General features: G+C 33.4%; 1 protein-coding gene across 8 annotated transcripts in view; it reads right to left on the reverse strand.

Annotated features, from left to right (window-relative positions):
• Positions 1–14,759, reverse strand: part of Ube3d (ubiquitin protein ligase E3D) — a 134,967-nt gene that overhangs the window by 57,706 nt on the left and 62,502 nt on the right. For 4 of the 8 annotated variants that reach the window (XM_013158108.3, XM_063233156.1, XM_013158109.3 and 1 more), the window contains exon 9: positions 304–442. The exons of 1 other annotated variant lie outside the window; for it this stretch is intronic. In XM_013158108.3, coding sequence (XP_013013562.1) covers positions 304–442 — 139 coding nt within the window. Of the gene's footprint in view, positions 1–303; positions 453–14,759 lie in introns of all 8 variants that reach the window. 3 more of the 8 variants (XM_063233157.1, XM_013158110.3, XM_063233158.1) reach the window with 1 other exon arrangement.

Raw genomic sequence — 14,759 nt, forward strand, 5'->3', positions numbered from 1 at the left:
GTTAGACAGCTATGGGTTCTGCCACTGCTCAGTTCTGAGCCACCACCTGTTCACTTACTTGAATTATTACATGCATTATTATTACTTCCACCATCTGAAACCATGTGTTTCCATGGACTATCTTCCTCTTGTGAAAAACAGGACTTATTAAAAACTGTTACTTGTGATTTAGCTTAGTAGTTCAAGTGCTTACCCGGCAAGTGCAAGGTTGTGAGTTCAATCTCCAGTACCAAAAAACAAAAAACAAAAACTATTACAAGTAAAACTGAGAAAGTACATTATGCTAATGGAACCATTAGTCACCTGAAAGGAATTCATTTGGCGAAGGGATGGAGGCAGCATGGCATTACTCCTTGACAGTATCAACAGCAGCTCCAGGCAGGTTGCAGAGGGCAGGGTCAAAGAGTGAACGCTGATGTCACCTTCCCACAAGCTGGCAAGTCTGGAAAACACTGACAAGTTAACTTTCATAAATGTACCATCATAATTCTTTTTAAAATTTGATATACAATAAGACTTTTAACTGGAGGAGAAAAGTATACAAAACTATAAATAAAACACATTAACATTTAATGAATTACTATTTAAGACATTTTTATAGTGTTGATATAAAGCATATAGATTAGGCAATTTTCAGGCTATCATTTCATACTCATAGTACAAGAGTTTTAGAATTGAAAATTTTAACAGACATGGGACATGTTGAGAAGAGGGCAATTGGTGGCTAACACATAAAATGCATTCTGTGTTCTATATGCTCCGTTCTACACGGAATACTTTGTTCACCCCTGGACAATCCATTGTGCAGATGTGGAAATTGTTTTTGAGTCAGGCAGGCCTATATGAAACACCTAGTTCAGTGATTTCCAAACTTTTAAAAGTGACAGGATCTTTTGTCACAAAAATCTTGTAACAGCCTCAATTCTACAAATAAAAGCAAAGCTCCTGTCTGAAAGGGAAAGCTGGCCCAAAGGCCTCCCTTCACCCTCCACAGTGGCCCTGAAGTAGCTCTGATGGATCCTATGGAGCCCATTTGACAATCTTTTCATTCGAGAGATCAGGAGTCTGCAGACTAAAAACAAAGGCACTTGTCTGAGATGAGGCAGAAGTACAGGAAGTGATAAGGCTGGGTCTAGAATTCTGACTTTTTGCCTCCTCACCTAGTACTTACAGTAAAAAGTCAGGAAATAAGGAGGAAATAATATAATCAGAATAGCACATGCCCTAAGCTTTCAACTCTTCTACTTGTTTTTTTGTCTATTCCCTTGTCACTGTCTCCTATCACTATCTTACTCTTTAAAGAGAAATACTTATAATAATCACATAATATTTACGTATCTACTTTGTAAATATGTATGAATTTTTTGTGCCTTGTATAAACTTAATCACTGCAGATCCTGGCCCAAATTAGTAGTGAATATTGGAATGTAAGGGAGCTTCCGAGGTTCAAAAAACAATGGATTTTAACAGTTTGTGAGGTGAGTCCTAGAAAATGGTTCAGCTGCATCACCCAACAAATTATTCATTACAATGCTACGTTTCTGATGTAGGTGGCTGAGTTAATTCTCCTCTGAAGCATTACCAGCTACCTGGAGGGGAGTAGCCACTGCTCACTTTCCTAAAAATGTTGCAGTTTCAGAAGAGGAATGTTTGAGCATCTTTTCTGTGTTTTAAAAATGATTATTTCATATCGACTAACTCTGTCATTCTTTCTGTTTTTGCTCATTATATAACTTTCTCAACATTTCTCGGGAATAGAAATAAAAATGCTGCTCTCTTTTAAAAAATTCAAACTTAGTTCTAGTACAGTGGCTCCAAGCTCGCTCTCCACCCCCCTTCCTTATGCCATCCACACCCCATACAGTTAGCTTCCATTCTCTGAATAGCATTACACTGCATGTTCTGTGCTTGGCATACACAATTTCCTAGGCCTGGAGGGCTGCTGTTGTTACTGAAGAACCTCTACTCATTCTGCAAGATCTATTTACATGTCATTTCCTTGCAATATATACCTAATACAACACTTACCATAACCTTACTTGTATTATTTGGGATGTGTCTAGGTGTCTAATTCTTGTTAGAGCAAACATCAGTTCCCCTAACTTTGCGGCCTTACGTGGACTTTAAGATGGAAAATTGCCTCAAAAGTGCTTCCCTGCACACACTTAAGAATTAGCCATTTTGGGGGAGGCAGGAGAGTAGTTTATATTTTTATTTATTTTTAACTGATAAAAACCAAAGTGGTGCTAATTAACGGGGTATCATGCAATATTCCAATACATGTATATATACAGAATGTTTAAATTAAATGAATCATACCTATTTTCTCAAATATCATTTATTATGAAAACCTTCAAAATCCTTCCCTTTTTATCAGCAGTAAGTATTTTCTATACATAATAATTGAATTCATCTTATGGAACTGGTACATATATGTACATGTTACAACCTGATCATCTTTACTTTCTATCACCTCAATATTCTGCTAAACAGGTACAGTGTAGCCTCTCAAAAAGGATATGCACGTAAGGATTAAAGTACATTAGCACTGCCTTGTCACCTACCAGCAAGTGACCTCAGACATGCATTCTAGAGCCTGGTTTCTGCAGAAGACCCTGGAGTCATACATAACCCATTCAACGTATCAGGGACACTGACAACATTAATGATAGTCACAAAGAAAAGACACAATTAAAAAATTAAGTTATAATGTTAGCTATCCATGATACATACATAATACAGACAACTACATGACTTTCAATTTAATCCTTTAAAATAGCCTGTGATTTGATTTGGGGCTGGGGATTTAGCTCAGTGGCATAAGTACCTGCCTTGCAAGCAGGCGGTCGTGAGTTCGATCCCTGGTACCGATAAAAATGAAAAAGACAAAAAACAAAAAAATAGCCTGTGATTTAACAATTTTAAAGCTCTTAAAAGTAAAGTGTGTGGTCCCGATCACAAAGCCAGTGACTGATGAAAAAGAAATTGAAGCGTGATCTTTCCCATTTATATTCCTTTCTTTTTATTATGGCAATAAAAAGAAAGACTATACTAGTCATTAATTAACCAGCTCTATCCAAAAAGATTCAAAATCCCAAATGATAGGGGAAATTTCAAGTATCTTAAAAATTCTCATTTTTAAATAATTTGAACAAGTTTTTTTGTAATTAGATAAGCCAGTCAGACTTATTTGTTCCTAACATTCCTCCTGTCCTTCCTATTCCCACAGCATATCTTCAACAGTTCCAGAACTTATTTTTAATGTTGTTATAAATTTTCTGTAAATTTTAATTACATATTCTTTAAACCATATACAACATCTATATCTGAGAACAAATACATTAATAGGTTGTTTATAGGTCGAAAGTAGTTGTTTAAGACAGTTGCTTTGGATAAGTTCTTACTGTAAAACTTTAGAGTTTCCACATTGATTTTTCTGTTTAGGAAGAAAGAAATCTAAGGAAAGAAAAATGGCTTGGCATACCTAAAAAGTAAGTTTATCTTAAACAATCACCAAAACCATTATGTGAAATCAGAAAATGTGAACAGGACCAGTAGTGTCACTTGCAACTATCCATTGTTCAAGTATCAATAAAAACATCTATCAACAATACAAGCATTTTAAGAAACATTTTAAGAATCTGGATTACTTCTGATATTTCTGCAACAGTTCATAGACTATTAGACCTACATCAGTAGCCTACCCAGTATAAATCAACCAGAAAGATTCTTCAAAGAGAACAATGAACTAAACATCAACCGAAACCTATTTCTGTGATTTTTAATGTACTGGGAAGGAAAAGCTTTCCTAAGAGACCAGAACTGTCAACCAAATGACCTCAGTCTAAAAGACTAAAATGCAAGCAGAGGGTACACCATCCTTATTTTTAAGCTTTCGCCTAGAGAAAATTCCCCAGAGAAGCAACTATGGTCTACCTATTTTGAAAGAAGAATTGAGAAGGGTGGAAGCAGTCACTTTCTCTCACTTCTACCAAAACTGGTAAGATAGAGGATGAATCAAATCAATCAATATCAAGAAAACAGAAAGGTGATATAGTCTTTTAGGAAACATGGAAGTCATTATCCATAATGTTAAATGAAGTGAATGAGACACAAAGGTTAAATGGCACATAGTTTTCTCACATGGGAGGCCCAAAGCATAAGTAATTTAAGAGCAAATAAAAGGCAGATGCTAAGACACAGGGAGATAGATTGTGATGATAGGAATCTGGGAAGTGGAGGACAGAAAGGGGAAGTAAAAATAACTAAGATACAGTATGCACATGTACAGATTCCTCAAGGTGAGTATAATTGTTATGCATCACAAATAGACTAACAAAAATGGAGGTCACTTAATATAACAGGTTAAAATGACAAATAGAGATAATATAACAACTTCAAAAGTTAAAATATTTAATGGGAGTTCAACATATCATATAGAGAAGCCAAAAATAATGCAGTATGACTAAACTCAAGATGGAAAAATGTAACTTTAATGTCATGTTTCTCATATTTTAGTAGATATGGACACTTCAGCCCTAGAAGCAAAGAAAGCAAACAGCCTATTAAAGATAGTGAAATATGTTGCTGTTTATACCTGTAGGCTTTAGAAATTTAAAAGCTGTAACAGTGATAAGTCCTTTATGCAATAGACAAATCACAGTAACTTCATTACAATCATAAATGCACATTAATTTATATATAAGTTGCAAAAGCAAACAAAATTTTAAAGAATCTTATGAACCCCTGAAGAACACAAAATTCCAAGAGAACTAAATGCACTGGCATATCTGTTATAATAAACCATGCATGTTAACTGCACTATACTTAAATATTTTTAAAATACTCATTCATATATTGATGCACATACCTGCTTCTGTTTATAAATTTCAAAATAATGTACAGTGAGCAATAAACAACATCCAAAAGAAATATTTTCTTAGAAAATTACGGAGGAAAAGTTGATCTTTTAAAATTACAAAATTTTATGGCTCTTGACAGATGGGTGCACAATTCTTGAAAGCTATGCCTTTCAAATGTTGCCAGCAGGACATGTAAGATTTGTTAAGACAAATCTCCCACACATCAAATGTGTAGGAAAAGGAATTTTGCTTTAAAACACCAATAAGGCAATCTCAAAATTAAATGTATTGATTCTTACCCAGGACAAGAGATTCTGAATTTTATAAATGCTTGTATTACTGCAAGACACCAGGTGTTGAGGACACAGAAACAGACTAGGAATAGTTTCGTTAAAGAAGAGAATCTACCCTCCATATAAGCCTGTCAGAAATTTTGTAAATGATCCACTGAGAACATAAAAATTATAAGTCCATCTGAAGAAGTAGCTATTCTTCAGATTTTAAAAAATCCTACAGAAAATATCAAATATACAAGAGAGAAAAGTATAATGTATTCTATGCTAATTATTAGTTATTTTCTTATCAGTCTGCAAGCAGTACTCAAAAGCAAATTATAAATGTCAAAATACAGAATCACTGCAATTGAAATGAACAAAACAGGGATGCTATCATCATTACTGATCAGTATTTTCTTTAGATGAGCTGTTGTAGCTGCCTTAATGTCCTAAATTGATTCAAAATGTCATTTTGACTCTGGGGAAGAGCCAGAAGTCACACAGTACCAGATCCAGCAAACAAGGTGTAAAGGCCCAATGTAACGTCTGTATGAGCCTGCTTTTATGTTGGATGGCACATGACAGCAGCATCTATCATATATTTTTTAAAAATCCTATCTTCTAAAGGCATTCATAAAGGAGCATTTCCAGAACTACTTCAGTAAGTAGCAATAGCAATAGGCTAGGTGTGTTTAAAGCATGGTGGAATATTTTGAAGGCCATTTACTGCAATGTGTCCTTCACTGTAAAAAAATTTCCTATCTAAACTAACACCATATTTTATCAGTCTGCAAAAAAGAAATAAAAATAAATTAATCCTACTTTTCCCTGGTCATATAATTTTTTACTTAACAAGCCTAAACGATCTTTTAATGGTGAAGAAAATGCAGCCAAGACTTTTTTTAAAATTCAAGACTAACTAGTTGCTCAAGCAGAAATATGGGGTCGTATAGAAGAAAAACCTGCAAATAGAAATAAAACAATAATTGGCTCTTTCAAAATAGGAACTATAACTATGAAACATTTAGAGATAAAAATCAATGAAAAAGACAAAAGACCACAGAAAGTAAACTACATCATCTACTCAAGAGCACAAGACAAGAACAATGTAAAGAAACACTTAATACAAAAAAAGTCAGCTGTCCCAATATTTATATGTTAATGTAACCTTACCTGGAATACCAGGAGTGTTAGTTTTCACCAGAATTAGATAAAATAACAAAACATATAAGAATAATGCTTGAAAATGACCATGAAAAATAATGCTAATAACAGATTTGCCTTGTAGTTATTAAAATGTATAATAAAACAAGTTCAATGAAATCAATACAGTGATACTAAAAGAGACAGTTATGTCAGTGGAACAAAACAGAAGCTAAAAATAGGGCCTAGTAATTGTGAAACACAACACAGTACTGCAATATTTACCTATATAGCATAATTTGAGGAGGAAAGTATGGATTATTAGTAGTACCATTTCACATAAATACATATGGGGAAGGAAATAAAAACGGGTCATATTAAAAAAAATCAGGGTTAAGGGCACGCATATAAAAAAACAATAAAAAATCTTGCTATAAAAATTTAAGTTATTTCAAATCTCCACAGTAGAAGGGTTTTTATAACTTCAAGAAACCATTAAATAAGTTTTTAAAAAATTACAGTAAGATCCAAAATGTACAACAGATATTGTAAAAATGAAAGGGAAAGAAAATGCTTGAAAGGAAAGAACAACTTGTAGGCATACACTTATACCTGTATGTATGTTGAAGTGTGCAAGACAGATAAACACACTACTAAAAAGTTTTTGTTAGTTCATCAAAAAGAATAGCTTGTGCTGTCATTGTTCATCTTTTATGCTTTGATTTTGTAACTCGTACTTCTAAGATAACAATATGCAATATATTAACTAGTGATGATTTCTGTTTTTTTTTTTTTAAATTCTGTATTATTTTACTTTTTTTTCTGGTTTTTTTTTTTTTAAATTACAGGCAGAAAAAATAATTACAGGCAGGGAGCAGACATTCATGCTGGAAAGAATTCCTGTAAGTTGGTTAAAAAAAAAAAAAAAAAAAAAAACAGAACAAAGAATGGAAATTCTTTTCTAAAGGCTCTCAGGTGGTGACTTTAAGCCAACTGAAAGCCACAGGTTTCTGTGACAATATAAGGGACATTATGAACTCAGCTCACAACAGTGCTAATCTTTACAAACAAAATTCTGCCTGTAATTTTGGGTGCTTCTCAGGTGACCCAATTCCCCAAGTCCATTTATGTCCTCCTCTTATGTGCTAATGCAGTGTGTGGCCTTTTGTGTCTGGTGTCTTTCCTAGAGAAAAGTCTCAGGAAAAAGAGGGAAAAGTTAGAGTATTTTTTTCCCAAGACAGAATTAAATATTGTTAATGGAAAGTTTTGACCACTAAAAGAATTTCACCAAAACTCTGACAGACTATCATTTAAAAAAAAAAAAAATCTTAGTTTCTCTTTTTTTAAACACTGTATCTTTGAAATGGGCTTTGGTACCTGGATCTCATTTTTCTACATTGTTTATTTTGGAGAAGTTGTTCTCAATACTTGGTATGAAAGTATAAGATGAAACTTAAAATGTGGAGAGCCATGGCAGTATAGTCTGAATGTGCATATCTTAGGGAATGGGAAGAGTTAAAAAATGGGCTGTTCAGGAAGTCATATTCTAGAAAGGCTTTAAAGTTATTGTAAAAAAAAAAAAAGTGATCAAAGCACATATGCTTACATAACTAAGCACATATGTTTACAATTATTAGAAAGCTCAATAAAATCTCAATTTATTACTTTTTAAGCAGCAAGATAACTTACCTGTAACTAACTTAGTAAGATATCCTCTTAATAAAAAAAAAAAAAAGGTAAAGTTTTGGGCCAGGGACATAGCTTAGTGGTGGCTTAGTGGCGTAGTACTTGCCTGGCAAGCAAAGGTCAGAGTTCAATTCCTGGTATAAGAAAAAAAAAAAAAAAAAAAAAAAAAAAAGGTAAAGTTTTAAATTTACAATTTAAGATTTTTATCATTGTTAGCAACACCAAGTTGTTCTAGATATTAAAAATGCAAACTGACAAATTTGGTGCTTGCAGTTAATAGAGGAATTTTTGTGAGTACTGAAAATACAAAATAAATAATGTGAATGACTGAGTACTTGAGGTAAATTGAGCAGGTGTATTATCTATTACTAAGAGAAGGACAAACAAGTATCAACAGAACTAGGAAGACACCTATTCTAGTGCTAAAAATAGCACTATCCATCCAGGGAACATCAGGCAAAAGTTTCATTAACTGGGAACAGAATAAAAGATGTTATTTGCTTTTGCTAAAGCAAACCAGGAAAGACAGCTACTTCAAAGAGTCAAGTGTCCAACCAAACATTTAACCTAGCATCCACTCATATTTATTATGTCCAACTAAATAAAAATAACATGGAATCTGCCAAGGACTATGATCCCATTAGGCCTTGAAACCTAATCATAGTGAGCTTAAGTCTATGATACCAAACAGCTGTTTTAACAGTTGGATTCCTCCAAAATTAAAATATTCTATTCCTGACAGTGCCTTAGCAACTCAACTGGTAAAACAGCTGCTCAGATTGAAGAGTTAAAAGCCAAATGTACACAGAGTTTGCTCCCTATTTGCAACTGCTATGAGATTCTTTTACAATAGAAGTTCTAAACTTAAGTTCATTTTGACATTTTCCAACCTGTTTAAATTTTTATGTTTATATGGCTTCTATCCCTGACCTCCAGCCAATATTTCTGCCATCATCATCTCTCTTGGTGTTTGTCCTTTGTGTCTTTCATAGTTTAAACTGTAACAGTCAGCAAGTAGTTTTGTACCTCCCTCCTTAGAAATATCAGTGTACTCTACACCAATCTTTTTTGAGTTCATTTAAGTGTCTTACCTTAATAGTTAATACTTACCTTAATAGTTAAGACACTTAAATGAACTCAAAAAAGATTGGTGGCTCATAATTGTCAGTTGGGGACAATTTATAGTTCTTCAAAATTCTGCATTTGTCATTTTGTTTTCTTTCACATATGTCTGTTTGTCTAATTATCTATACTTAAAGAAACTTATTACCAACTATCATATTACTAACAATGACTATTTTGCCTTTTCTGTCTATCCAGATTCTAAACATGGAGTTACTGCAGAACCCAGACTCATCAAACCTGAATATATCTATAAAGGTGCAGAATACTCCTCAAGATTACAAAATTTTTCCTGTGGCAGCTCTAGCTCTTCTGCTGGATTATACCACAGAGTGATTCTGGCATGTTAATCTCAAAAATAACCTTTCTCCCATGCCCCACTTCTCAGTGCAGATGGCATAAATGAAAGAGTGTTCACAGACCTTGTGCCAGGCAAGACTGTCCTGGGGCAAGCTGACACTGACAAGGATAGTGGAGACCTCTGTGATTCAAGGGTCAATTCCAGGTTTAGAAGCCATTTTAATAAGTCACATCGAACTCTAAATTGTAAGTACAGTAGAGCTAAATTTTCTTAGTTAAAGGAGATTTTGAAATACAGCTTTGCTGTCACTAAGCTATCATTATAATGTTAGTGGTGAAGACACCAGCCCCAAGTCCTCTAACTTAATTTTAGAGTCAGTCTGTAAAACAGTATTCATTCTTCCAGGTTACGATATTGTTAGGATCAGTTTTGCTTTACAGGGCTAAACATAGAAAAGTTTTCATTTTTAATAAAAACTTAGATAAATAACCTTAAATCCCAAAGGGCCTCGTTAAAGCAGCCTCATAAAAGTTTTACACTTGCATATGAGTTTTAAAAAAATGTCTACCTAGCAGTTTGAGCTCCTGCTGACTTCTCTAGCCTTGGGGAAGTTATTGTTAAAATTCACATGTCTCGTTATTTCAAATGATTTAAAGCAGTCTATTATGATAAGTCACCATGAAGTACACCAAATGAAAGATACTGTTCAAACAAAAATTTCAATTTTAAATACACAAAATACACACAATGCACCCATCCATACGTTTAAATAGCATTAAGGTGCGGTTACATTACTCATCTGATCACATATTTTATTCTCAGAGCCCAGGATGCAAAAACATATTTTATGCTAGGTGATCTATTTTTTCCTTTCTTTTTTTTAGGAGGTCATTTCAACACATTTTGACTCCACCCTAGAGAATTTAAATCTATGAAGGAAAGTTCCAACAAAATTGGAAACTAAATCAATTGGAATAACATAAACATGAGTAGTGGGCAATGTTAGCATTTTATTACTTCCCTTTTGAAATCTTGGAAAATCAGGACTGATATAGCACACATAACAGTTGACAGGATGATTACAAACAGAACAGAATCTCATGTTCAAACAAAGTACATAGCTGGATTTTTCAAAATATCTCAATGCTTAGTGTATCACTTAATAACATTCTAAGAGATTGATAAATATTTACTCATTTTAAAATCAGTTTATAGGTCATCTGTGATTTTTATTTTATTATAAGATTATCATTATTAGTGCTTCTTAGACTTCTGAGTGAGTTGTCAGGAATTTGGACTTAACTCTGAAAATATGTTTGATTTCAATGACAGAATCTCAGATTAGACATTAACCCAGGAGCAATTTATAGTATTCTAACATTTGACTCTCTGATTTGCAATTTATATAAATTCCAGTAATAGGAGACTCACCACAATTAAGTTTTCAGTGAAATCTACCCTCACAACATGAGTCCATCAGAAAATACCTGACATCTAATTCTTTCTCCTCATTTTTCTGTATGCTAACCATTTCCCATTTCTGCCAACAGTAATTCATATTATATGGATGAACTAACACTCCAGTTGTGGTTTTGAACTTAATGACCATTTTTTAAAATAAAAGTTAACCATGGTCTTCAGCAATGATGACTTATGAAAATTTGCGTAGTATCCAATCCAACTCTTTCACATTAATCAATTCATTTATTCTTCACAATAACATTGTAAAATAAGTTTTATTAGGCCTATTCCACAGACAGTTAAACTGAGGTTGAGGAGGTTAAATGACATGCACATGGTCTCTCAGAAGAACCAGGACTTAAATTCAACCTTGTGACTACCAACTGTTTGCAAATACATTTTTGAGCCTACCCTTTCACCTATAAAATGGAGGTAATTAATCTTGTGCTTTGAACTTCAAAGATTTATGAATATTGATTGAAATAATGCATGAACAAAGAATAAAAGGCAGATTTGATCACTCAAATCAGTCATACGTCAATAATCCTTGGTTTTACAGTTTTCTGAATGAGATCAGGCAACATTACGGGTGATAGCGGTACTATTACTGCTCTTTACCTCCAACAGGTAAAGCATATGGCAACTACATGATCCAGGAGTATAACCAACTCCTGTAAAGACACAGAAAATTCACTCATCATCAAGAGCCCCAAGTTTCAATTAGGAAAGCATTTTTTTAGAGAAACAATTTAATTTATGCCTGCACTGACCCCCTCAGTATTCTGTTAGCTTTGTTGATTATATTATGTTATATTAAAAATTGAGTTGGGAAATCTATGTGACATTAAAAAAAATTCTATGAGAAAATGTTCTAGTTCAAAGTATTACATTAGAAAGACTGTTCTGAAATATACCCACTTAGAAGCTGAGAAGAGCCCTTTTAAAAAAAATTTTTAAGGCCTAGTGTATGATTTGCTAAAACATGATAAGATAGTTAACATATAATGAATTATTATTCCATTGTCCAAGACAATAAAATAGTGTACATCCAGATGTAGTTAAAATGGAATTGATCTTCACTCCAAGTACATCTTACCATGTGCTGCTATAGGACATTATATTTAAGACTGGGGGACTGTTCTGTACACTGATGAATTGGTAAGTGGGCCAAAATATATAATAAAATTAGCTCTGTTCTTCAGTGCAATTCATTTAATTGAAATTCTGAAATGTATTATTAAAAATATTACACATACAAAAAACTAAAGAACATAGGAGAACACACATGTTCCTATCACTCAGTTTTAACATTGATCAGTTCATGGCTAATCTTGTTCCAGCTATATTTTTCACCTAATATCCTCATCACTGAGATTCCTTACTTATTATTTTTTTTAAGAAAATTCTACAAATACTAGCCCATATTATCTGTGTATTAGTTGGTTTCCTCTGAATTAATTACGTTTGGTTCATCATAGCAAAGACCCAAAGCAACCAAGTTTCAGAGAGAAAAGGTTTATTTTGGCTCATGGTTCCAGAAGCTCAAAAATGAAGTAGCCCCAGGCTCTGGGATCTCTGCAGAAGGCAACACATCATAACAGCAGCGCATGGTGGAGCAACTTACTCACATTAAGAGCCATGAAGGAGAAGAGACCAGGGAGCCCTTTGAAGGCAGGGCCCCACTGACATCACAGCCTCCCCTCCTAAGCCCTACCTTCAAAAGGCTCATTCAGTTCCAATAACGCTACTCTAGGCACCAAGTTTTTAACATACAGACATTTGAAAACACAGAAATCTGTATGTGCTTCAATACCCTTAAAGAAGTAGTGCACATTCTAGGTCAACACTCTAAAAGGTACTCTTCCAAAAATGTCATTCCCATACTATTACCACACTTGAAATAGAATGTTTCTTCGATATCATTAAATGTTACTAAATTCTCAAGTATTTCACCTTTAATTCGTTTGAAGTAAGATATAAATAAAGTCTCCCCAGTACATATGGTTGATAAATCTTTTGTTTCTTTTAAGTTCTAAGTTCCCCTTCTATTTATCATTTTTGTCCTCCCTAACTTTCGTTGTAGAAATCATGTCTTAAGAGTTTCTCAGTCTGGATTTTTCCAATAACAACTTTATGGTATAAATATAGGAGTTTTAAAATAAATTAAAGCCAGTGCTCAATTATATTTGCAACTAGAAAAATACTACTTTTAACAGCATACTAGCAAAGAGATAAAATTAAAAAGTGGGGACCCTAATGCGAAACATGACAATCTTTATATTGGTACAACTGTAACATTGTATAGCCACTTTATACAGCTATTTGGAATTACCTAATAATTTTGAAAATGCACTCTAAAACCAAATCATTCTACTTCATAGCAGGGAAAGAGAAATCTCTGTCTTACTCTCTCACACACACATATATACATACACACACACAAACTTAAGACATTTTTTTAAAAAAAAAGACATGAAAAACAGTTGTCACTGTTGCATTATTTGCAATGCAAAAATTGAAAACTTAAATCTCTACTGAAAAGATGATAGTTGAGCTACAGTACATTCTAACAGAGATGTTTGTAGCAATTAAAATATTAACGAGTAAATTTGTATAAATATGGAAAAGTCTTAAAAACACAATATTAATTTTTTAAAGTAAATTATAAAAGAATATATGCATAGTACAATTTATGTTGTATTTAAAAACACGTAAGCCAATAATATATAACTTTAATATTTATGTTTAGTGAATAAACAAAGGCACTGTACTGCTATTTCGGAAATGAACACACAGTCATTTACAGTATATAATCTGTTTAATGTGAGTACTTGGTAACAATAAACACCAAATTCCAGAAACCACATTCCTTCTAGGGAAGAATAAGAGGAAATGCATCATAGAGGAATGGTCAACTATGTTAATGCCTTATTTTTAAAAATTATCTCTTACCACCTATTTATAATGCATAGTGAAATGGTGAGTTATTACAAACCAAGAAGCAAGAAAATAGATGCCCACTGCACTATTCTGTAACTCTTTTGTAAATTTAAAACAGTTCATAACAAAAGTTAATTACATTACAAATATGGTTAAAATTCTTAGGAAGTTAGCTAAAGTACTCTGAAACAATGCCCCTTCAGGAAGTACAAAATTAAGGAAAATAAGCATGCCTCTACTGACATAACCAGCAATAAAGATGAATTCTTGAACAACAAGCTTTGAATACAGACTTGTGAACTCTGTCCTTGTTCCTCACTGATGAGGACATCAGCTAGTACTCACAGGAGATATATATTGGATATTAGGTTTGAGATGAAGCACCTGGGGCAGTCATTTAAAATCAGCAGAAACACCACAGAAGACTGTATAATACACTGATATGATCCACTATGTGTCATTCTGCTGTAGTCTTTCCTAAATATGACATTAAACTTTGAGAAATGTCTTAGACATTAAAGGACAAATACCGAGCACAGAACCCAAAGAACAACCAGCTACTACTAGGAAATTAATGGGGTAGGAGTGGGGTTAGGTTGTCAGATTGGAAGTCTCAGATTTAAGCCCAATAACTAAAGTGACTAATATATTTCTCTGTAAGAATCAACCAGTAATTCTTTTAGCAATGAAAGTTTCTAATGTTGCACCAAAATGGAATTAGAAATAGTCTAGAATCCAGCCTTCAAACACTTTATTTCAAAATAATATATCTACCATTTATAGATCAGATTTATGAGATTCTTCAGGCAGAAAAGAAAAATGTCAAGTAGAAACAAACACAGAGGAAAAAATAGCTCCTTTTTAGTAACAAATACCAGCAGGCCTCCCTTACTTCTGTCCCTTATGGCTAAAGAACTGCTGTTAGCAGTTCAAGGCCTGTGGGTTTTCACCTCTGGTCAGTATCATTAG

This window comes from Cavia porcellus, unplaced genomic scaffold (assembly GCF_034190915.1).
Source record: "Cavia porcellus strain 051 isolate PalLab524CR breed Dunkin Hartley unplaced genomic scaffold, mCavPor4.1 scaffold_22, whole genome shotgun sequence".
NCBI lineage: Eukaryota > Metazoa > Chordata > Mammalia > Rodentia > Caviidae > Cavia > Cavia porcellus.